The sequence below is a fragment of the Mauremys mutica genome, chromosome 1 (genome assembly GCF_020497125.1).
Source record: "Mauremys mutica isolate MM-2020 ecotype Southern chromosome 1, ASM2049712v1, whole genome shotgun sequence".
NCBI lineage: Eukaryota > Metazoa > Chordata > Testudines > Geoemydidae > Mauremys > Mauremys mutica.
Genome location: NC_059072.1, coordinates 101,835,542 through 101,861,419, shown reverse-complemented (window position 1 = coordinate 101,861,419; position 25,878 = coordinate 101,835,542). Strand labels below are relative to the sequence as shown.

At 40.1% G+C, this 25,878-nt stretch overlaps 1 protein-coding gene across 1 annotated transcript in view; it reads right to left on the bottom strand.

Moving 5' to 3' along the window:
• Window positions 1–9,631, bottom strand: part of IGF1 (insulin like growth factor 1) — a 95,934-nt gene extending 86,303 nt beyond the window's left edge. The window contains exons 1-2 of the mRNA XM_044988055.1: window positions 9,373–9,631; window positions 5,567–5,723 (exon numbers count right to left, since the gene is read on the bottom strand). Of these exons, the coding sequence (XP_044843990.1) occupies window positions 5,567–5,723; window positions 9,373–9,435 (220 nt within the window). The 5' untranslated portion in view covers window positions 9,436–9,631. The remainder of the gene's footprint in view (window positions 1–5,566; window positions 5,724–9,372) is intronic.
• Between the last annotated feature and the right edge of the window lie 16,247 nt (window positions 9,632–25,878).

Here is a 25,878-nt window from a genome sequence, read left to right as displayed (position 1 = left end):
CCACTAACTGGAAGGCTTTCCATGCCGTCTTTTCCTTGCCACGCAGTGCATAGTCAAATGCATCATCTCGAAGAAGTTCACGAATCTGAGGACCAACAAAGACACCTTCCTTTTAGCTTCACTTAACCTTGGAAATTTTCCATGGAGGTACTTGAAAGCTACTTGTGTTTTGTCAATGGCCTTGACAAAGTTCTTCATCAGACCCAGCTTGATGTGTAAGGGTGGTAACAAAATCTTCCTTGATTGAACAAGTGGTGGATGCTGAACACTTTTCCTCCCAGGCTCCAATCACTGTCGGAGTGGCCAATCTTTCTTGATGTAGTGGGAATCTCTTGCACAACTATCCCATTCGCAGAGAAAACAGCAGTACTTTGTGTATCCAGTCTGCAGACCAAGCAAGAGAGCAACAACCTTCAAATCGCCACAAAGCTGCCACTGATGTTGGTCATAGTTTATGCACCTCAAAAGTTGTTTCATGTTGTCATAGGTTTCCTTCATATGGACTGCATGACCAACTGGAATTGATGGCAAAACATTGCCATTATGCAGTAAAACAGCTTTAAGACTCGTCTTCGATGAATCAATGAACAGTCTCCACTCATCTGGATCGTGAATGACGTTGAGGGCTGCCATCACACCATCGATGTTGTTGCAGGCTACAAGATCACCTTCCATGAAGAAGAATGGGACAAGATCCTTTTGACGGTCACGGAACATGGAAACCCTAACATCACCTGCCAGGAGATTCCACTGCTGTAGTCTGGAGCCCAACAGCTCTGCCTTACTCTTGGGTAGTTCCAAATCCCTGACAAGGTCATTCAGTTCACCTTGTGTTATGAGGTGTGGTTCAGAGGAGGAGGATGGGAGAAAATGTGGGTCCTGTGACATTGATGGTTCAGGACCAGAAGTTTCATCCTCTTCCTCTTCCTCGTCTGACTCAAGTGAGAATGATTCTGGTGCATCAGGAACCGGCAGTCCTTCTCCGTGGGGTACTGGGCGTATAGCTGATGGAATGTTTGGATAATGCACAGTCCACTTTTTCTTCTTTGACACACCTTTCCCAACTGGAGGCACCATGCAGAAGTAACAATTGCTGGTATGATCTGTTGGCTCTCTCTCCAAATCATTGGCACTGTAAAAGGCATAGATTTCCTTTTCCTGTTCAACCACTGGCGAAGATTTGTTGCACAAGTGTTGCAGCATATGTGTGGGGCCCACCTCTTGTCTTGATCTCCAATTTTGCAGCCAAAATAAAGGTGATAGGCTTTCTTAACCATAGTGGTTATACTGCGCTTTTGTGATGCAAAAGTCACTTCACCACAAACATAGCAGAAGTTATCTGCACTGTTCACACAAGTACGAGGCATCTCTGCTCACTTTGGCTAAACAGAAAAACTAGAGCCAACCAACAATTTTAAGCATCATTTTCGTTCTCAGTGACCCAGAATTAGTAAAGTTTGACTACATTTATTTCAGAAGCATTTTGGCTGTAGAGCAGTGTTTATCAATGGTTCACTATCAAACTGGGCAGATGTATCTACTAGGGTTTTGCAGAGGTTTGTCCTGTGTCCAGTACTATTCAATATTTTCATTAATGTGTTGCATAAGGGAGTGGAGATTGTATGTATAAAAATTACAGATGGCACCAAGATGGAAGAGGTTGTAAGCAGGTCAGGATTGGTATTAAAAACTACCTTGATTAATTGGAAAATTGGACTAAAATCAACAAGATAAAATGCCATAACAACAAGTGCAAAGTGTGCTCTTAGTGAGGAAAATCAAATGCCCAAAACAATATGGGGAATAACTGGGTAGACAATAGAACAGCTGAAACTGATCTGTGGTTATAGTGGATCACAAATTGAATATGAGCCAACAATGTGATGCAGATGCAAAAAAATCTGATATCATTCTGGGGTGTATTATTAGGAATGTCATATGCAAGACACAGACAGTAATTGTTCCACTGTACTCAGTAGTGATGAGGCCTCAGCTAGTGCACTGTGTCTGATTTTGGGCATTATACTTTAAGAAAGATGTGAACAAATTGGAGAGAGTCCAGAGGAGAGCAACAAAAATAGTAAAAGATTTAGAAAACTTGTCCGGAAAGATTAAAAAACTGGGCATGTTTAGTCTTGAGAAGAGATGACTGAGTAGGAACGTGATAACAGTCTTCAAATATGTTAAGGACTGTTATAAAGAGGACTGATTAATTGTTCTCCGTGTCCACTGAAGGTTGGACATGAAGCAAAGGGATTAATCTGCAGCAAGGGAGATTTAGGTTAGATAGTAGGAAAAGCTTTCTAACTATAAAGATAGTTAAGTACTGGAAAGGTTACAAAGGGATATTGTGGAATGCCTGTCATTGAAGGTTTTTAAGAGCAGGTTAGACAAACACCTGACAGGAATGGTCTAGGTATAGTTAATCCTGCTTCAGTGCAGGGGGCTGGTCTATATGACCTCTTGAGGTCCCTTTGAGCCCTATATTTCTGTGATTCTATGATACTTCCAGAAAAATTTAAACATGTAAAAATTAATATTACATTACAATTACAGCCTCAACTCTGACCCCAGGACATAGCTTTAAAAAAACATAGCACTTCAATTTTTTAATTATAGAAAGATAGTTATAAACATTTAAATAACGGTGTTGAAAGATAAAGAGCTAACAGTTCTACAGTAACTATAAGCCCTTGCACCAAAATACAGAAACAACACATTCTAAGGTCCTTTGAACACACAATTTCTATCAGAATATCAATATTTTATAATTACCAAACTATGCAGACATTGTGCAAAGAAGAATGTTGCATATTTAATACATTTAACATATCTTTGTACAGTATACCTTCTACTGTGGTAATATATAATATCTAAAGTAACACCATGTTTTCACTGTTCATTGTACTTATATATCTGACTTCCTTTGCCATACCATAGCAATTAGATAAAATACAGAATAACTGTATGAAATTAAAAAGAAGAAAAAAGAAAAAAGGGGTCAGAGTTAAGGTTGTTATTGGAATACCTAATGTTTATTTTCACTTGATTTTCATTAGGCAGTATAATCACTATAAAGGTATTCATATCTTTAGGTACAATGACATCATTATAATTTTGTATGCTTTAATGAGTAGGGTATTTTTTTTACTTGTAGTGTTCTTGGTTTTTGTTTTAATCTTTTTTATTGTACTGTAGGAACCCTAATTTTAAGTTGATGAGGTTATTTTTATTTCTGGTAATATAATATTTTAAAACTCATGAACAGGCTACACCTCATAAATGTATTTTACGTATGAACTTCCATCAGATCACTAAATGTATTTTAAACTATGTTTACAATAGATAAAGGCGCGTGGATGTCAGTCATTACTGTTGGTGCTAGATGTATATTCAAGAGATGTACAGTACATTCATTTAGCCTCTTATGAAAACCTTTGAAAGTGGGAGAGAGGTTTTAACAGTCTTTCTAGGTCACAATAGGAATGGGTTAACTATTTGGAAAAAATAATAGGTATCTCAAAGTTCAACCCAGACGTTGAACCAGAGCTTGAAGGTCCAGGTTGGTAATAACCTTCCACCTTTCTAACCTGTAGTTGTTTCCTTAGGGCCATACTCCATACAACATTCGGAGTTGTTCTTATGACCTGTGCAGCTCTAGAACATATGAATTTTGGGAACAGTGCTTGTATATAAGTAGAGACCTAATGTACTTGGTGTGATATCACCAAAGCTATGGAAAGCCTGAAGGAGACCAGGGAGAAGGTTATTTGGTGTTGGAGATCACAATAAAAGCATGAAGAGAGAGATAACCGTGTCAGAAAGCTGACTGTGCTGGGGAGAATGGGGAAGAAAGAGAGGAAGTGACTTCATTTTTGAAGTGAAGTTGGGGATGGCTGGGAAGAAAAGGAAGGATCTGAATAGACTGAAAGGATGGAGAAAGCTTCCAAAGATTTGGATAAGCTTCAGGTAAGTGTCCAGAATTGAGGTGCTTTATCTGAATCTTTTGTGGTTTTCCCAAAATGAAGGCTAGTAAAGGCACAGAGTGAGCCTTACACCAACTAGAGTAACTTCACCAGATGCTGAATGGCTTTTCTTTAGCAAATCACTGAAAGTTTCATTAGAGGCCACATGTCTTTCAGTGGATTCAAAAGCTGCAATCTCAGTAGTTACCAGACTGACATGCACTCGACATGAGTAAATGTGGAAACTTTGATATTTTGAAGTGTATCAGAATATACTCGATGCACTGGAATCTTAGAATAAGCCACCTTTCAAGTAAGAAATGACACTGAAATTCCCTCTGTTTCATAGCTTTGCTCTTTTTGAACTGCAGACCACCTGTAATTGTTTAGTATCAGGGGCTAGCAGTATTAGTCTCTATCCTCAAAAACAATGAGGAGTCCAGTGGCACCTTAAAGACTAACAGAAAGCTTATGCCCAAGTAAATCTGTTAGTCTTCAAGGTACCACCACCCAAGTAAATCTGTTAGTCTTCAAGGTACCACCAGACTCCTCATTGTTTTTGTAATTGTTTAGGAAGGTATAATGAGTTTGAATCACCACTGCATTATTCTGGTTTCATACCAAAGAAGCTAAGGAAGTGAAATATTGCAATGGTCTATCAAGGCCAATTTTGGGGCTTTTGCTTAGAACAGGAACTCATGTACTAACTTATGTTCAGCCTCATAGTCCAGTCAGTTGAACTGTTGGCTGTATTTGTGATTATTGTTTTTTATTATCCCAATGCAAATTAATTTTGTCTTCGCCTGAACTGAATTGATGTAGTGTATGGATATTTGGATGTTGTAACTTTCTGCCTGCTGCCTTCCAGATTTCCTCTCTCAAACCAGATGTTGGAGCATAGTGTGTTTTTAACATGATGTGATATGTACTTAACTTGTTTTCTATTGCCTGATATCTTAGTACATAGAACATCCAATAGTATACAAATTGATACATTCATGTACCACTGCACCTACTACGCTGCCACATGGACCTATCAGGTCTAGCATGTCCTGTCATTCCATTGATTTCAGTGGAAGGCCAGCAGAAGGTAGCAGCACAGCAGGTGGAATAGAAGCAGCTGGGAAGTGGTTAAAAGGAATAACATAGTTGAAAAAGCAGCAAAGAATCCTGTGGCACCTTATAGACTAACAGACGTTTTGCAGCATGAGCTTTCGTGGGTGAATACCCACTTCTTCGGATGCAAGCACTCTGCTTGCATCCGAAGAAGTGGGTATTCACCCACGAAAGCTCATGCTGCAAAACGTCTGTTAGTCTATAAGGTGCCACAGGATTCTTTGCTGCTTCTACAGAACCAGACTAACACGGCTACCCCTCTGATAGTTGAAAAAGAAAACCCATTAAAATCTCAGATAAGCTGAACTCTGACTGTGCTCTATGCTTTATTGAAACTTCATGATTTGGAGAACTCCGAGATTTAGGATAGTAGCCATACTTCACAGTCGGGTTTGATTATTCTAGTGCATGCTTGCAGTGGTTGCAAAACCCAAAGGAATACATGGAAAAATGTCGAAGCTGAACGATAGAAGGGGTTGACTTACTGAAATAAAAGCCTCTGTCTCCACAAACGAACTGGAGAGCATCAACCAGCTCAGCACCACAGAGTGTCTCTGGGCCAGCAGTGGCAGAATTGGTTAAGGTAAGCAAACACAGGCCAAGGTAGAAGAGATGAATGTAGGACACAGTGTGCATCTTCACCTGCCAAAGAAGCAAAAGTACTGCGTCAGAGTTTCCCAGTAGAGTCCTAACGAAAATGAAATACTTCACCCCAGTGAATTGGGAATGCGTACGCAGTGTAATTTGTTAAATAGGAGTAACCACATATTAAAGCAGCTCTCATGATAATACTGCAAGTCTTTACATTTTCCATTGCATGCATTTTATAACCTGTTTTTTTTCTTCCGGGTGAATAGTCATGGTTCATGTTTACACAGAGTTAAAGAACCTTCTAAGAATGGACTTTGACTTGTTGCAGCTGCATGTGGAAGAGGTAGAAAGAAGGCAAGGGAATGCAGGGAGGCCAAAATAACTAGGGAGGGAGAGAGAAAGCAGGAAACAGGAAATGTTCAAGAAATTAAGATGAAAATTAGTCATGGTTTATGGGCCAAATTCAGTTCTGTGCCAGCAGGTATATCTTCATTGAAATTAGAGTTACACCCATTTAGCTCATGTCTGAACTTGACCATATACACAAGAGATTATAATTACTTTCTCTCTCTTGTATTTGTGGTATAGACTCACTTTTTTCTTTCCTAGAAAAAATATTAAAGGTCCAAATTCTCAGCTGATGTAAATTGACAGAGCCCCATTTGTCTCCATTTCTGTATTGATTTACAGCAGCCAAGGATCTAATCCAATATGTGTAGTGCTACACTACCCCTAGGCTGCAGAAATGACATAGCAGTTTTAGAAAATACCATTGTCAAATAGTAGGAGAACCCATTTATGTCTAGTAGTAGGGGCAGTGAGTGAGACAAACATTCTGCAGACTTACGCCCCATGCTTACCATGTTGCAGATTTCAAAAGAAGAAAATATATCAATAATTTGGAATGCTTTTCCTTTTTTCTAGATGGCATTTCCGCTGTGAAAATAACCAACAAATCCAAATCCCTTAATATGTCAGACAAAGTATGAGAATCTAATGTTCTTGCATCTACCATTGAAGTCATTTTAATGCAATAACATTTGTTGGTTTTTCCATGGCAAAATTGGCTAAAGACTCTTGTAAATGGGAATATAATTATTATACATGACTGATAACATAGGGCATCATTTCCTGTAAGGATTCCATATTTTAACAACACCAGTTTCTTCTTTCCCCTTCCATACTCTTGAATTTCAATAAAAAAGTGATGCACCTGCAATTTAAAATAGCTCTTACTTCAGAGGAGATAAATCAGAAAGCTATTAAACACATAGCCTCAGTAGACTGAAAGGCTTTGTATATATAAGAGCATTATGTATTTAACAGTTTGTTCTTGAATAACATTTGGGACAGCAATAAACATAAATCCTAAGCATTTAACAATTTTATGTTTTTCAAGAGTTTTCAGCTGGGTTACATGGTAAGATAAATATCAGCATGTAGCTAGGACAAGACAGATTCTCCGGTGTTTTTCCTTTAGTGCAGGCCAAGAAAGCTGCACAGTCCAACCACAGAGAATTTCTGAAGTTTATCCCAAAATATAAAACAATCAAGAACTTGCAGACAAGTTAAAACGTTGAAAAAAGAAATGGATTCCCATGGTCATAGGGCTCAACTGATTTTTTTTTTAAAGTTAGGTACTGTTCCCTCCAAACTTATTCTGAAACTATATTTATTTTCTTTATCATTTTAATTAAATGTGCCCTTAGTTGATTCAAGATGTCAGCGATAAGATTGAAGTTCCCATTTACATCTGAGGGCAATATAAGAAAAATACTTACAGAAATGTAACACAATTGGTTACAGGTTTTTTACAACAGGTTAGTGTCTTTATTGTGTACCCAATCTGAGTAGAAAACTGAGGTATTTAAAAAAATGCACTGGTTAGTGGGTGGGGTTTACTGAAGCATTTAATTACATTTGGACACCAAATACAGGTACAGGATGAGCCTGGGTAAACACTTCCATTAATTGCATCAAATGATTGATCATATTTTCACAGCTGGAATTCCATGGATCTTTCTTCAGTAACATAACCAGCTATTACTGCAGGCCTGTTCCAGCAGTGCAAAATAGTGGCACATAAATGACCTGACATAGGCTGAACACTCCAGACCTCTTTTACACCTTTCATGTTTTCTGACTCCACCCATTGCAAAAACTTTAAATCAGTTGGCACAAATTGCATGTAAATAAACTTTACATTCATGATGACAGTTGTCCATTTAATTACATTTGCAGTCATTATAAATACTATGTATAAATACCAGTAATGACATAAGTAGCATGTATTACAGTGTAAAATAGAATATAGGGTTATATGTATCTTCTGAAGTACAGGTTGCATATGAAACTGCTGAAGCGAATTACTAAACCAGAGTATCTGAAGAAACATGTAATTACAATGTAATAACATAGTATTCACTAGTAATTATCATGTAAGTAAAGTATACGTTTGGACCAGATCTTCAGCTGGTGTAAATCAGTGTCGTTCCATTGACTTCAATGAAGCTATGCCAATTTATACCGACTGAAGAACTAGCCCATTATTTTTAGGTCTTTTAACTGTTAGCATTGCTCAGCTATTTTTTTATTTGTTCATCTTTTAGGTATGTTGGAATGAGGTGCCTATCTGGACACCAAAAATTGTTCAATTGCAATTCACATATTTTACTTAGAAAAGCTATTATGAATTATAGTAAGGAAAGTGGATGAATTCTGCTTGTGACAGGCACTTTTTTTAATGAATTGGGCCCTCAGGTAATTCTAGCTGTGGAGGTTGTGTCAACTTCTTAAAACTGTGGTGCTTACAAATTGGAAAAAAAAATCCCAACATAGTTCTTGAAAGATATGATTTTGCTGAGAATGGAAACTTGAATGGGGGCCAGTTGATAGAAACAGAGGTCAGTGCATCTATTGCAGTCAAATTTACCTAAAGAGAATTGACACTCCTGAATAGAAATGATAGTATTATAACATGAAACTTTGCCTGGAAAAGCCCTCCCTACAAAGGGAAAAGTTGACAAGATGATGGGGAATATTTCCACTTTCCTTATGTACAATTGTTTAAACTATATGAATATGCAAAGTCAGCAAGAGTTGTAACTGGTTTCTAATATAAAAGGCAAACTGAACTTCATTTTTACTTTTAATATATGAAAGCACAAAAATAAGTAAATGTAATACAGTGGCAACACACTGCTGCAGTGATACTATCACCTATAAGTTTGAACACCATAAAGTATGAGTGTTTTATATATTGATTGCATAGAATAATAGTACAGTACTTTAACATTTACCATATGTATAATGCATATATCAATATAAACCTCTGCACCTGCAGAAAATATCTAGAAGTTCTTATTCTATGTTGAACAACATTAATTAACTATAGATAATAATGTAACTGGAAGCTTTAATATTGATATAACAGAAATATTGTAAAGTTTTCCTAACAGAAGCAGAATTTTAAATAATTACCTGCAATAGTTTTACCTTTACAATTGTTATCGGTATGTAATTGCAACTATCACATACAGCCATTTTTCAGATCATCTAAAACTGCATATTCAGCAATTTATAAATAATTTCCAGTTCAGAAATAATGTTACTAAAAAGTGCATAACACTCTCTTAGCCAGAAGCAGACAATACACAATAAAATAAAATGAAAATGATTTCAAATAGTAATAAAGATTTACCTTCAAGAAATCACAAAAGCAGCACTTTAATAATTGTGTTGAAAGACTGTTGATGTTTTCCATTGCTTCTTAAAAGTGCAAAGTCTGGAAATGAATTTGTTAGCAGAAATAATGAGAAAAAAGAAATCCAGAGAGATGTGAGATGTTGAGAGCAATGTCACATTTCAATATTGAGGACTTTATTCCATTGCGCAGACTCTATCTGCTCTGATTTTAGCAGTGACAGTGAGATTTAGCAAACAGAAGAGGGATTTAGAGAAAATCCTCACATTTATCTACATTACACAGACACTGTAGACAGGAAACAGCTGGGGGAGCATTTGCCTTCTCTCTCTCTCCCTCTTCTGGCAAAGTTACCGAGTAAGGACTTTTTTGGGCATGGTGACAAATAACATCATACCTTTGCATTTTAAAACTAGAGCACAGAAGCATATTTTTTTCCCCTTAAAAGAATGTGCATTAGTGACAGAAGGGTTAGCACATGAAAAAGCTTATGCTGCTAAGGAAAAGAAAGTGTATTATGGTTAACTTTCAGCTGGGTATCTATCTATCAGCTTATACACCTTTGCATTGTTAGGGTTGGAAATTTGGTAGTCTATACAATGGGTAATAATTTAAGTCTCCAGCTTGTAGTGATGTTAACCCTGAAATAGCAGTTAGCAATTTGATATAAATATGAGGCTCGGTGAGCCCTTACTTGTGCTAAATAAGACAAAATACCTTTAACAACCTCACGGGAGAAGTGATATAATTTCCTAGAACCTACTGTAGTCAGAATATAGCAGTGCTATTGGCCTAGTATGGGGCACTGTCTCATGACTTTGCTTTTTTTTGTACAGTAAAAATAAAGTGAAATTTCCCCTTTCGCTAGTATTCTTCATAATTATTCTTGGTAACAAGTTAAATGCCAAGAGGCAGGAGATAATTTTATTTTGTTAGCTTTATAATACATAACTTTTGCCTTTTTATTTTTCCTCAGTTATGTGTATATTATAAATAACACCAGCTGGCCAGCAACATGCTCTCACGGGTTATGATGTCATTCAAATCCCTCAACTGTTAGTGGCTTGCAACACAATCCAAGCCAGCTGTTTTTCTGTTTATAATGTATATTGCATTTCAATTTTTGCCATTGAGAATAAAGATGTGATGCTATTTCATAGATACAATTTGTGCTTGTTATCCTTTGGGCTTGAGAGGTGGCCTATACAAGAAGATTATTAAACAACATTGCATGGCCAGGGACCAAACACATGCCACAGACAGTGCATTATTTCTATAAAAACTGTTTATTTACATGGCATTTTGTCCTTATCTCTTTCCACTCCTCCATATAATGAGCACCTACTTGGATGTTATTAAAAATCACATGTTAGTTCATATCATTACATGTGTAATGGTTCAAGTCCAGTTTTCAGGTCCACCTTGAAGTACATCATATCAGTCAGGCAGAAAAGATACATGACAATGATTAATCAAACAACATTTGGTTATTCCAACACTCTCTCACTGGTTAATAGTCCTTTGATTAATTCTCTGTATACTGTTCTAGGTGGCATACAACTGCCCAAATTGAATACTCCTTGGTAGGGACTTCTCTCTCCTAATCATAGGGTAGTAAGGCTGAATCATTTGTATTTTTGAGCTAAATTAAATATTGGTTGCTCAGATAACACCCAACATTTAAGGGATCCTCATATTCATGTGTGGTACAGGTACTGTATTTTATTATTTTACTCTTCGGGGTGGCTTCAGTGTATTTTAACCTTGTCAATACATTTCAGAGAGTCTGTTGAATAATCACATGATCATGCAGAGAATCAGACATGTCCTGCTGTAACTCAGAATGCATGTATCACCTTACTTCATCAATTTAATAGGATTGTTTTGGAAAAGAGGTGATCAAAGCACTGATCTCCTATAGGAGTAACCCTTATAGCAACAAAAATGAGTATGCTTGATCCTTCCTCCACGCTCTCCCCTAACCAGCAGAAACTCCAAACACAAGCCCTCCCTTACTCCCTTCTTTACTCCCTCCCTCAGTCCTTCCTTCCTCCCTCCCACCTGACTAGCCCTTCCTTGGTTGTACTCTTAGCAAGATGGATAGCGATTATACTGGAAGATGGCACTAATATAGCTCCTATGGTAGTTGGAAAGACTTGAGGTCTCTGGTCACTTTACAGCACTGCTAATTCTCCCTCCGTACATGGATCCATTCTGAACTCCTGCAGTGAGGTGGAGTGGCTTCCCTCTGAGCCAGAGGGTGAGGGGCTTCTCTCTGTGCCTGGGTGGGTGAAGCCAGGCTGAGCTCTGCCCTCTCACTGAAAGTTGAGCGGTGGGACAGGAAGTATAAGAAGCGGGGACCACAGCTCAGTGGAAGAGGAGTCAGAGAAGGAGACAAATGCCTCTTGTTTACTGCAGGCCTCTGGCCTTGTGGCCAAACCAGGCTGCCGCCTCCCCGCAAAGGAGACTGAGCCCAGAGAGGAGCATCTGGGATTGCTGGCAGCCTCATACCACAAGGAGATGGAGGACCCATGGACGCCGGAGCTCCCCGCCCCAGATTGTGGTAGGAAGTGTCCCAGGGAAATCAGATTTTAGTCCGTTTTGCTGTCAGTACTGGAATCGGTATGTTACGGTAGGATCCCCACTGACCCAGTGGCACAGTTCTCTGCCACTGTCAGGCCCTGGGCTGGGACCCAGTGGAGTAGGGTGGGCCCTGGTCACCCTACCCCCTGCTGCCAATCCCACTTCTGGGGTGGCAGCTGCCCCACCGTAGGCCAAACGGTTTGTTTGCTGCTTTTCCCTGCCTGAGGGCCAGAGCTCACTATACTGTTTGCTGCCCTGCCCTACTTGAGGGCCAGAGCCCCCTAACTGTTTGTGGCTCTGCACTGCTTGAGCACCAGGGCCCCATATATCGTAGCCCTTGAGTCTCTAATTCCCCCTGAGACTGGGCTAACCCCACAGTGACGCAGTGAAGTGGAGTGGCCTCTCTCCTAGCCAGAGAGGGAAAGAGAACAGCTAAACCCACTACAACTCCACGTTCCTCACCTTGCCTAACTTTCTCATGCACTTCACTTCTTTCTACCAGTTCTTGGCCTAAGAGTGAGGTCTTGAAGACGCAACCGGGGGAGCCTCAGAGAGAGAGAGCAGACCATGTTAAGAAGAAGTTCCTGGCAGTGGCCCATTTACACTTACTGCTAGTAAGACTCCTAACCTGAGCTCTCTTCCCATCAGCCACAAACTATCCCTCTTACAGAACCCCTTGTCAGACTCCCACTTCCTTCCTTTAGAAAATTAACCATTTCATAGGTGACATCTACCTTGGGTTTTGCTAGTTCCTGAACATGTAAGGTACAGAGTCACAGCTCCTTTTTCTGGTGGCCACATTCCAGTAACCTCTTTCTAGCCCTATCTTGAAGACAATATTTTTTAAATGGGTATCCTAGCTATTGGACATAAAACAAATAAAACTGATTTTTTTGGTGAGTTGTAATCATCCTCATCAGATGCCCATTTTGAAACATTCTAACTTTAAATGGCAGTTTCTAAGAGTGAGAGACAATTTCCTGAAAATATTTTTGTATAGATTTCAGTTTGGGGAATGTTTTTTATTATCATGCAGGACTGTCTATTAACTCTCACTGCTATGTAGAAGTAGGCTAACTACCAGAAAAGTGTCAATTCTTTCCTTGCTAATTCTAATAGCCTTGACTATATAAACCACAGGGAATAATGTGCCATATGATTACTATTTAATGACTGAGTTCTTACATGGTTACTTGTGCCTCATAAAATAAAGCACATCTATAAATTACAGACTACATAGTAGTCATAAAAATGATCACCAAGAAATGTTTAGATCACAAATAAGGATTTAATTTGAATGTATCTAATCGATCTAAAATTACAGAATGATTGCATGGGTGGTGCTTTGTTTGGTGAGAGTTCGTCTTAACTAGATCCTGAAATTATATGATACCCATACAGATAACTGCAAATATATGAGATAATTGAACTTGTGGAGATTTATATATCGTCAGTGTCACCTTTTGCACTTTTAAGACCTGTATGATGTAATGGTCATTTGTCAAGTTTTCCAACAAGCACAATTGCACCTTCTCTCTCATCCCTACTTATAATGGGAGGAGCTCTTGGTAAAAATCTGCAAGGCTGTTACAGTAGCCTTCTTTAAATCTCTCCTTAAAACCCACTAATGATGTGATGTCTGCAAAACACTCGACAATGGGTAGGCAATTGAGGTGCTGTGACTTCTGCTTAATACACTAATCATAACTGTATCACTGTTACTTTGTGTTCCATCCATCTGTTGGTTATCTCTAGACTTATGCATAGATTGTAAAGTCTTTGAGGCAGAGACCAAGATGGTGTGAGGGAGGATGAGAAATACAGTGTCACTATTCTTGAGCAGGGAAGAAGGTGGGATGTAGGACAGCAGAAGACCATAAACAGAAATAGTAGTGAGTAATTTTGCCTCATTGTACATCTCTCTTCTTCCACTCTAGCACAGAGACAGGGCAGTCATCTGGTTGTGCTGCTTGAAAGACAATGATCCTGAAAGAAACATGCAGAGAAGCAGTGAGATCAAAATGGCAGTGCCTTAGGAATGTGAGGAGATATCATGTTGTCTTGAATATCTGTGGTAAGATTCCTTCAGCTCTCATTCCCCAAGAAGTAGAGACCTGTCTGGAGTGATGCCTAAATAAATATGATTGCTAGCTTGCTACTAAATTAAAAGTCTTTGGCCTATCTGGCAATTGTAGTTTTTGTGGCAGCTTTTCGCCTTGTGTCCTTATTGGCTAAATTAGAAGTTAATGCTGAGATTTCCAAAGGGATGAAAGACACCCAACTCCCATTGAATTTCAATGAGAGTTGGGTGCCTAATTACCTTTGAAAATCCCATCCTCAGCTCTGTGAAGTGGGGACCATCTCTTTTCATACATTCTGTAAATCACCTCGCACACTTTTAGATGCTGTAAAATTATAGGTACTATCTCCTGAAACATACGAGGATTGTTTGGCTTTTCTAAACTCTTGTGAATGAGGTGTAAAATTTCACATTAACCTTGGACAAATGTAGTTTTTATATCCTGGGAGGAAACTGGGCTTGGAGAGATGATGGGGGCGAACAATAGTTTTATTGATATGAAATTCTGTGTTACAGTAAGGGATAAAGTCAGGTGGACAATGAAAGACCATGTTCAGCATGCTGCAAGTAGTGGGGAGTAACTCATCTCATTTATTTGCTTAGCAGAAGTGGTAGCTACCAAAAGGGGTGCTTTAAAAAGTTTTTCCTGCAGAGGCTCCTGACTTAGGGTTTTTTCCCATGAAGTTATAACTTATTTTTTTGGAAATGTTTGATTTCTATTCAGCAGGTTCGTTGGTTCTTTATTCTGCTGACTAACAAAGGAACAAAAATTAGAAAGGGCCGTGTGCTTTAAAACATATTATAGCCAGGTTACACATTTCCACACAAATCAGACAGTGTGAGGACATGGCAGGAAAACCTGTTTTTATCTTATCATAAACTGAAGCGATCTTGTGTGATGTTTGATAAGGAATTTATTTACCAATGTCTGAAGTTCTATAAATTTCCTAGAAACAAACGTTAATGGGGTTGAGGGGGGGAGGGAGATGACTCCAAATGGAAAAAGGCAAGCCAAACAGTCCATTTTCTTGTATTCACCACCAAACCACATCCCATGCAAGGCCAATGTGACGATAAAAGATTGTTACAAATATGTTGTATTATTCATCCATTATTAATATTGTAAGCACTCCAACATATGACGTATGGGTCTACCAAAAGCCCAATTGACATCAATGGATATTGGATACTTAATGATCTAGCAACCATCTCTCCCCATTTCCCTCCACTCCAAACAGTTTTGACTGGCCAAATTATATTTGCTTTTCACCCTGAGGTACAAACTAGATTGGGCTGTTGGGTACTTCTTGCATTAGGGACAGCATCTACCAGTATGGAACCATTTTCCCTGATTGTGTTTGCCTAAATCCTTTGGTGGCTCTCCTCACATCGCTGAGCAAGAGCTTGCCTGTCAAGCCAGTTTATTATTCACCATCGATCCCTTTTGTCACCAGCAGCTCTTCCTTTGTCCATAATGTTAGGTTTCCTGAATGGTTCTGGCTGCCTGGTCCATGGAGGCTAGTTATGTTAACCTACAGTTTCACATTTCAGAGCATTCAGATAAATATGTGGATACTACAGAAATAAAAGAACATCTTTAGCCATTTGTAATTTTTCTCAAATATGTTTCCATTGTAAGTGGCTCCTAGTCCCACTTCTCCCTCTGAATTGCTGGGTGACCTTGGGCAAGTCACTTCTCTCTGTGCTTCATTTCCCCCATCTGGAAAGATGCTCTCTCCCTTGCTCTCCTTTGTAAAACACTCTGAGATCTATGGATGAAAAGCAATATACATAGTGATTTATTTACTTATTTATGCATTATTTTTTTTTTGAAAACATGGGAGCACCCTGGTGGCCAAAGTAACATCTCTACATTCGAATAGGTAATAACAAATTACCACATAACCTAGGTTACATCTACACTACAAGCTAGGAATGTGATTCCCCTGCTTGTGTACACATTTTTGCTCTAGCCCTCACTGAGCTAGTGAGACTATAAATAGCAGTGTGGCTGCAGTAGCACTGGTAGCGTTAGCAGAGAGCCATGGCTGAGCCGCGCTGAATACAAACCCACTTGAAACCTGTGGGTATGAACTTGGCACAGCTCAGTGACCTACGCTACCAGAGTGACACTGCTATTTACTCTTGCGCTAACTAGCAAGTATGTGTGTGCGAGTAGGAGAATCACACTGCTACCTCGCAGTGTAGACATAGCCTTAGTGGTAACTGTCTGGATCATTTTTCCCAGGTGTTGAGCATAGCTGGATGAATCTCCAACAGCTGTTTGCTTTGACTATTCTTATCCCCCTTTTCGTACCCTATTCACAAAAATTCTTGTGAACAAGTTTATGTCACCCAGTTGTTTGGGAGGATGGCTGTTCTTTGTACCAATGCTAATATTAGTGCATAATAAATATCCATGGTTCATTATTCTCCTGTTTAAGAAGCTCCAGTTGTTCAATCAGGCAGAAAAAAACCCACAGAATACCATGGGCCTGATTCTTCTCTCTCATAAGCGAATGTAAATCAGGAGTTGCTTAGCTGAAGTCAGTGGAATTACATGAGCGTAAACCAGCATGATAGGAGAATCAGGGCCCACGAGACTTAGGGGACCAGCTGCTTGCTATTCATTATTTGTGATGTATAGGTGAAATGAACAGTTACAAATAACCCATAGACTGAAATTTGTTCCCATAAAAGATTCGTCCCTCAAAAATTCTGATTAGAGAATAAGACCCTGATCCTACAATAGGATCCACTAGCATGGAATCCCATGCTCGTGCAAAGTCCCATTTCAATTTGCTGGCTCCACACATGCATTTGCTCTAGTGGATTGTCAGGATCTACATTTGAACAAATTAAGATCTGTTGGTAAAGAGTTGGCAAACAGAACCATGGGCAACCAGGAGCGCCGCCAGCTTTTTTGCCGCCCTAGGCGGCGGAAGGTCCTGCCCCTGAAATGCCACCCCCGACAGAGGCGGTGGAAGGTCCCGCCCACGAAATGCCGCCCCCGACAGAGGCAGTGGAAGGTCCGGCCACTGCGGTTGCCGCCCCCCAAATGTTAGTGCCCTAGGCGACTGCCTAGGTCGCCTAATGGGTTGCGCCAGCCCTGTGGGCAACATTTGGCAAATAAAACAATGGGCCTATTTTTGAGGGGTGCTAAGCCTTTAAAGTTGTAGGTGCTCCACGCTTCTGAGTGTCAGGCCCTATTGGACTGTTGTTTGTAATTCTTAGTGATTCTATTGCCCTTTCTCCTTCAGTGGGATTGGAGATGAATTTCTGCTGCTTTTTTCAAAATAAAAATAAATAACTGATCTGAAAGGTTTTATGATATGTAGAAGGATTAGTAAGAAAAATGACAATTCAGCCATAAAAAGAGATTCATAAAAATATGTTATTAAAGGGTTAGCTGTGAAAATGGTGAGGTAAAACAAGGTACATTTAGGGCTAAATTGGTCTTTGCTTATGGTTTTTAAACCTATACATAGACGTTTTGACTGAGGGAGGGAGGAGACAAATTATGCAAATTGTATCTGAAACAATACACACCTTTCTGATGTGGCTGTTTTTATAGCTATCACATTTATTTTGCTGCACTATTTTTTTTAGTTTGGCTTTAATGCATAGGAAATTTTCTGGATCAGATAATACTGCTGCTTCTTTAGAGAAGTGCTGCATTTGTGCTCTTTAATAGTTAATGATCTTTTTTTTTTGTGAATAAGGGCATCATGATCCTAAAAAAGAACTGAACACTTCTGCAATTATTTTTTTTGAGGGGGGGGCAGGGGGGTGTTCATCTGAACAGCAATTCTGATTAGACAGGAAATGCATTTTAGACTGTAAATGAATTGGGTTTTATGAATGGGGCAAAAATCTCTCCTTGTGAATGGATTAAAAAGGGTTCTCTTTATTTACAGAAACAAGCATTTCTACTTCTATTTATATGGTATTTAACACAAGGGAAAGCACATGCACAAGATCTATGGCTTAAGCAGGTATTTGTGCAACAATCCAATATTTTTCTCCCCATTATCTAGTAGCATTTTTCTACTTTTACATCTTTTGCAGAGTGATTCAACCTTCTGCAAAACACAATAAACCAGATACTCAGCTGATATAAATTGGCATGGTTCCAGTGAAGTCAAGGCCATTGGAGGATATGCCACTTTATGCCAGCTGAGGATCTAGAGAGATATCTGATTTCTAATACTGTTAATAATTTAATAATTCTCCCTCTCTGGATATGATGATCTCATTACCAAGACACAGAACATATTCTGGCTTCATTAGAAAGTTCTAGAGACACTTACAGGTACAGTTTAAAAATGATATCTACATTTCATTACTGTAGATTATTGCCTTCTGAAAAAAATTGTTAATTGTCTTTTTACCTGTTATTTGCTGCTGTCATTATTTTATTATTTATTTTATGTTACAAAAATGTGCTGTCAACATTTTGTTGTCATTTATGTATTCAGTTCTAACCATGCCAAAATACATGTATGTGCAAATCTTTTTGTTCAATCCTTTTCCAGGTGATCTGGGACATTTCTTCACACCAAACTGCTTTGCCTGTTGAGCATTTATGGCACCTGATTTATGGTACCACTGACACAGTTTTTATATGTATATGTACAAAGTTAAAAAATATTATTTAGATTGCAAAGCTAAGCACTCAAAAATTAGGAAATGTCAGATTTACAGTTGCCTCTGCAACCTTAATTCAGCATCCTTATGTATCCAGCCTGTGCACTGAATGAGGCAGTTATGATAATGTAATTAAAGATCATAATAAGGGGGCTGAATCCAGATTGCATGGGTAACTATAAATTTGGCATTTCCTAAACCATTTTCCAGTTCTGCAAACATACATGTGAGTAGTCTCATTGGATTCAGTGAGACTACTCATACATGTTAAGCACATCTGTACAAGTTTGCAGGGTCAGGGTCTTAGTTTGTCAGCAACCAGACCATCTTGTGTTGTGATCTTGTCACGTCTCACACTCTAATAAAGGTTTAATAAGGTAAGTATTTGAATGGAAACCTGCCTCTGAGAAAAATGCTATCCACTGCAAATATTGGTTCATCAGGTGGCACTCTTCCAGTAAGGGACCGGAGTGTAGGCAGTCTGGCCTAGCAATCACAGCTAGCCTGAGATCTGCCTACCAGGGACAGGAGTTGCCAGGCAAGAATTGGGGGAATTGCAAGGCTGGGTCCCATAAACAAGAGTCAGAGCCAGAGACAGGCCAGGGTCAGAGACCAGTGGTAGTACCAGGTTAGAATTGACAGGCAGGAATCAGAGTCAATGTCAGGCTGGAGTCAGAGATCGGGAGATGAGGCAAAGTCAGGCATTGCAGCAGGCCAAGTCTGTGTGATTTCCCAGACAACTTCCTTCCTGGTGCAACCCCTGGGTTTAAGTAGTGGTACTTGGCCTGTCATAGGGCTGCAGGGTACTGTCACTCTAGGTCTCTTGGGCTGTACTTCCTGTGGCACCTACTCTCCACACTGCTCCCTGGCTGTGCCTCCTCTTGGCCTCCTGGTGGCACTGTGGAAATATCAGCTGCCCTATGTTCCTGGGCCCTTACATCACCAGCATGGTATGAGTGGGCACTGGCTGCTGGAAAAGCTGCCGTTTATTTTTTTTTAACTTTATTGCAGGAATGAGGGGCATCCTGACAGATCCCAATATGGTTCTGTATAAACTTCCTACATTCCCCTGCAATTTCAGTTGGTTACAGTATTCTGAACGTTCTGGTGTGCAGTCCTTTGCAATGTAAAATAGTTGCCATGTGCCACTCTACTGCTGCATGAAGTGAGACTTTTTTGCAATGCACTTTTAGATTCTTCAAGATACACTCTATTATATACTAATTTATTGTGTTTCATGGGCAATGCAATCTATATTTAAAACACGATCACCTAGCACTTTGTGTAACATTATAATTAAGGTAACATTTGAGCTATAGGCTGGAGAGAGAGGTTCAATAAGAAAGGATCAGTTACTATGGACCAAATTCTGCCACCTTCACTCAAATTGAGTTGTACCTTATTACAGTAGTAGTCCCAATCAATGAGACTAGATGTGTTTTAATGTATTATTCAGTGTGCATGTAAAGAGTGGCACAATCTGGACTCAAGTTAAGTAGAGGAAACTTGCAAGAAATCTACAGGGCTTGCCCACAACATTTTGGCACCTGAGGCAGGGAGCTCAAATGACACCTCCATGCCTCCTCGCTTGGGCCAAAACTTTGAAAGGTTCAATTCTGCCTTCTTCCTGTTCTACTCCTCTCATGGTACTGCTCTGCTACCTACCCCAATAAAGGAGAACTAACAACTTAAAATGCCTTGTTCAAAAATTTTAAGTAACACTTAACTTTCAGTCGCCTGAACAGTGAATGTAACTTTTCTTGTCTGCATAGTAAACACTGGCATTTTTATCTGTTTGAATAATCAAAGTGATGCTTTCCATGCTTTCTTGGTTGCAAAGATTTGAACTGCTTCCTGAAGATCCGCAGTCTGGGCCAGCTCATGCTCTACTGAGATGGTTGCAAGGCCGACCAGCCTCTCCTGTGTCATTGTGGAGTGTAGATGTGTTTTTATTAACTTCAGCTTGGAGAAGCTGCGTTCTCTACTGGCAACTGTTACAGGAAGTGTTAGAAGTATGCACAGAGCAACAAAAGCATTTGGAAAGAGGTTGGTCATCTTATTTGTGCACATATATTCCAGAACAGCCTTTGGAGTTGATCCTGCTGAAGTGTATCTTGAAAGGGCTTTCAGTTCATCACCTAAATCACTCGCATCAATATCGCGCATGTCATCATGTGTCAACACTGTCTCTAGTGCCTTGCATTGCTGGTATAGTTCTTCTTCAGGTATAGTGAGGAGTTCTGGAATATCATACAACATCCCCAATATACTGCTGTGTTCCTTGAGCTGCATGAAACATTCTTCAACTGACTGTATTGCACAATCTAGCACCTGGTTAAAGAATTCAACTTTGAATTGTTGTTTGGGGTCTCTTATGGGATTATCCTGTGTTTCGTAATCAAAATGTCTTCTTCTTCGGTGACTCTTGTATTCTTGAATGGGTGGGAAAATAGCTTCAGTGTGAAGTTCCTCTGCTAACTTCTGTGCACTCTTCAAAATGTTTTGAAATCCCTCATCTGACCAGTAAGACTGTAGGTATGACCTTGCTTTGTCCAGTTGTTCCATTGCTCCAGATATATCAAGATCAACACCTTGGAGTCTCTTGCTTACAACCTTTATTTCAAACAGTATGTCATGCCACAACACTAAGCCACATAGAAATTTGAAGTTATGTATGTTTCTGGTGATTCCATTTCCCTTTGCCACTGTTCTCCCACGAACAGTTCCTGTCATAGTGTTATCCTCCATAATGGCAACTATGGCATCATCTAGCTTCCCAATTTGGTGTTTGATAGGCTTTATCGCCTCCACTCAACTTTCCCATCTTGGCACTCAGTGGTTTCAGTGTCAGAGAGGATGTTCGCAGATGTTGCTTCAAAATTTGCCATGGATGAGTTGATGCAGAGAAAAATACATAGATGCTTTGAATTACATTAAAAAATTTAGCAGCGTCACTAGAAGCTGATGCTGCATCACTGACCACCAAGTTCAATGAATGAGAACTGCATGGGACAAAAAAAGCTTGAGGGTTTAACTCTCAGATCCGTGTCTGCACTCCTGTGTTCTTTCCTCTCATGTTGGTACCATTATCGTAGCCCTGATCTTTCATGTCAGCTATCGCAATTCCCGTATCTTCCAGCTTTTTAAGAAGCACATTTGTCATACCAGCTCCTGTAGTATCATCAATGTCAATAAATTCTAGAAAATGCTCTCTGATAGTCACCATTTCAGGGACATTTTCACTAGGTTCTGTTGTTGTTACAAAATGCACCATTAAAGTCATCTGTTCCATATGGCTGATGTCAGGTGAGCAGTCCAGAATAACAGAGTAATATCTTGCTGACTTCAGATCTGCCACAATCTTCTGTTTGACTATTGTTGCCAGTACCTGTATGATCTCATTTTGAATTGTTTTTCCAAAGTAGTGGTGTGTGTACATTTCTTGGGTGGTGACTCTTCTTAGATGCTCCTGGAGTACAGCATCAAACTTAGCCATCAGCTCCGCAATTTTAAGGAAGTTTCCATTGTTTGGCACATACAACTGATCTGAAGTGCCACGCAATGCTAGGTTTTGGGCAGAAAGCATTCTCACAATGGCAATGAGTCTTTTCAGAACATTTTGCCAGTAAAGAGACTCTGATGCAATCTTCTCTTGATGCTGATCATCTATGGTGGTCTTTAACCTTAGTCTCATCTCAAGCTCTTTCCACCTATGGCATGCTCTCTGGTGATTTGCTGCTTTCTCATGGCATGCCAGATTTCTAGCCAGATTTTTCCAGTCCTTTGTTCCTGTAGAACCCAATGTGTCTGGAACATTAGACTGGAAGAGTTTGCAACAAAAACAGTATGCAGTATGCATTCTGGGTTTTTTAGTACATAAACCATGCCCTCTCCACTTTGTCACCATTGAGGATTTCACGCCAGTAATTTGTTGGCTGGAAACTTCTATTTTCATTGTCTTTGGGGAACATGAAGTTTTTCACTTGCTGTGGCTCAAGCAGTACAAGGAAGTCCCTCAGGCTACTGCTCAAGTGGGTCCACAGTCCTGAATCATCTAGACTTAAGGAACTAAACTCAACAGCAGCTGTTTCTTGTGCCTCCACCACACTCTTCTCTGATCTACACTTTTCTTTAGGAATGTGCATGGTTACATCCATTTGAGATGGAGATATGGATGCTGCAGTAGCTGCTAGGTCACCTGCACTCTGACTAACTGGAAGATCAGGCATCTCCTCACCATTTACATCCTCACTGGGGCCGGAAGGCTCACCGTGAACATTTGTGTCTATGTATTTCAGGAGAGCTCCTTCCTGCTTAGATAGAAAAGCTTCCTTTGCTTTCTTTCTTTTTCTGAATGCTGCCCCAGAGGGGCGTTTTCTTCTTTCACTCATGACTACTGTTCTGTGCCAGCTATAGTGACTCTCAACACTCAGTTGAAGGGGACAAATAAGCAGGCTGGTAGCAGGGCCTGAGTGAGGGAAGATATCAGCGTCTTAAGGGCCTAACTGACTCTTACTACTTCAGTTGACTGCCTATTCTCCTCAAGTGGGTTCAGGGAAACAGGAAGCTCCCTGAGAAGCTGGTGTTAATCAGTCAAGGCTCCTGGGGGTGCTAGAGAGGTACATCAGAGGCTCCTCCTCCTCGCTTTCCCTGCAGCTCCTGCTGCTTTCTGTTATTCCCTCTCACCTTTTCTCCTGCCTGCCTGTTATGTCTCTTGTGCCCTCCTTCCTCCAGCACAGCACTTCACCATCTCTGTGCATCTAGAGCAGAGAGAATACATATGCACCAGCAGCAGACACAATTTTCTACACTCTGGGTCCTAGTGGCACCCCCCCGTCTAGCAACTGAGGCGACCTCCTCAGTTCATTTCATGGTAAGGCCAGCCCTGGAAATCCAATGAAATGCATTGTATCTTGCAATACATTTTTTCAAACAAATGTTAGGTAAACATCTCTGCTCTGGGTAAATTCATGTGTTATAAAAAGCAGCTGAAGTTCATGATGTAATCATGTTAACACTTTTTATAGCTCTGTGAGAACACAACAAAATTGTGTTTAATTGTAATCATTTAAAGAAAACACCATATGTTCCAGATGTTGAGTATGTAATCTTTTTCACCCAGCAAAAAGAGGTGTTTCTGCCATGTCCATGTTCAGTATCAGTGACCTGTGTATGTGTAAAGCTATTATCTTTCATTATAGATTATACTAATAAGCCAGAGTTTGAATTGCGTGTGTGAAAATAATAGTGAAAGAGAGAGATCTAGAAAAGCATTTTCTTCTTTTGGTTCGGGACCTTTAGTCCTCAGCAGACTACAGTCCAGCCCCACAAAACCACTACAATTAGAATGACTGGCAGACTCTGTTCTCATTGTCAAACTAGCCTTTTAAGGTAAATTTGTAAGAACTATGAAAATTTTGCTAACACCAAAAAGTAGAGAAAAGAAAGCAAGCCACACACAGATTCAAACATACCATTAAATAACTGATTTTGAGTAAACCATGAAATTAGATGACCTATATTAACAGAAAACATAGCATTTACTTATTTGTTGCTTAAATTTCAAAAACTCTTCCAAGGAAAACTTGACATTCAATATCTAATCAACAAGATGGGTGTGTCTTATTAGACTTACAGTAGACAGCTATGTCTAAACTTGTTCAAAATGTTAAATAAAGATTCTATTTAAGGTTATAACTTAAAGAAATAAATAAACTAGGGCTTTGGGAGGTGGTGGAACATTTTCTATATATCCATTCCATGGTAGTAGCGTCAAATGTCTCCAGTGGTGGGAATAGGTTAGAATAAATTTCATTTCTAGGCCTACCTTTTTGCATCTCTCTATCCTACATGAATTAGGAGGAATTAGTATGGCCCAAATGCTCTTCTGCACCTAGATCTGTTCAAGGGAAATAGTGAGGGGTGCAGTCAGGGAACTAGTTATGGCTCCTTGATTCTCAAGCTGCACTGGCTCTGACCAAAGCCTTGGAATGGCTATTCTAAATCCACTTTCCCCAGTGACCCCATCCCATCCCCTGATCTCTCTTGTGCACATTCTCATCCCTTCCCTTACTCTTCTCTTTACCCTCTGCTCTCATAGACTTTAAGGTGAGGGGGGACTAGGGTGACCAGATGTTAAGGGGAAAATATTGGGACTGCCACAGAGGGGGCATTTTTTTTTCACACTCACCTGTCTGTGAGTTCGGCGGCAATTCGGCGGAGAGCCCTTCAGTCCCGGATGGTCTTCGACGGTATTTCGGCGGTGGGTAATAAACCTTGCTGCCAAAGACAGAAGCACCCGCTGCCGAAATACCACTGAAGACTGTCCATGACTGAAGGACTCTCCGCTGAAGACCAGGAAACAAAATATCGGGACAAAAGACTCTCCGCTGAATTGCCGCCGAAGAGCAGGAAACAAAATATCGGGACAAATAGCGTATGGGACGTCTGGTCACCCTAGGAGGGACCATTGTGATCATCTAGTCTGACCTCCTGCACATTCCAGGCCACAGAATCTCACCCACCCACTCCCGTAACTTCTGGCTGAGTTACTGATGTTCTGAAATCATGGTTTAAAGATGTCAAGTTACAGAGACTTCACCATTTACACTAGTTTAAACCTGCAAGTGACCCGTTCCCCATGCTGCAGAGGAAGGCAAAAACCCACCAGGGTCTCTGCAAATCTGACCTGGGGGGAAAATTCCTTCCTGACCCCAAATATGTCGATCACTTAGACCCTGAGCATGTGGGCAAGACCCACCAGGCAGATACCTGGGAAAGAATTCTCTGTAGTAACTCAGAGCCTTCCCCATCTAGTGTCCTGTCTCTGGCTCTTGAGGATTTTTGCTACTGGCAGTCACTAATAGGCCATATGCCCTTGTAGGCCATCTCATCATACCAGCCCCTCGGTAAACTTATCAAGCTCAGTCTTGAAGCCAGTTAGGTTTTTTGCCCCCACTGCTCCCCTTGGAAGACTGTTCCAGAACTTCACTCCTCTGATGGTTAGAAACCTTCACCTAATTTCGAGCCTAAACTTGTTGTTGGCCAGTTTATATCCATTTGTTTTTGTGTTCACATTGGCGCTTAATTTAAATAACTCCTCTCCCTCCCGGGTATTTATCCCTGTGATGTATTTATAGATAGCAATCATATCTCCCCTCAGCCTTCTTGTGGTTAGGCTAAAAAAGCCAAGC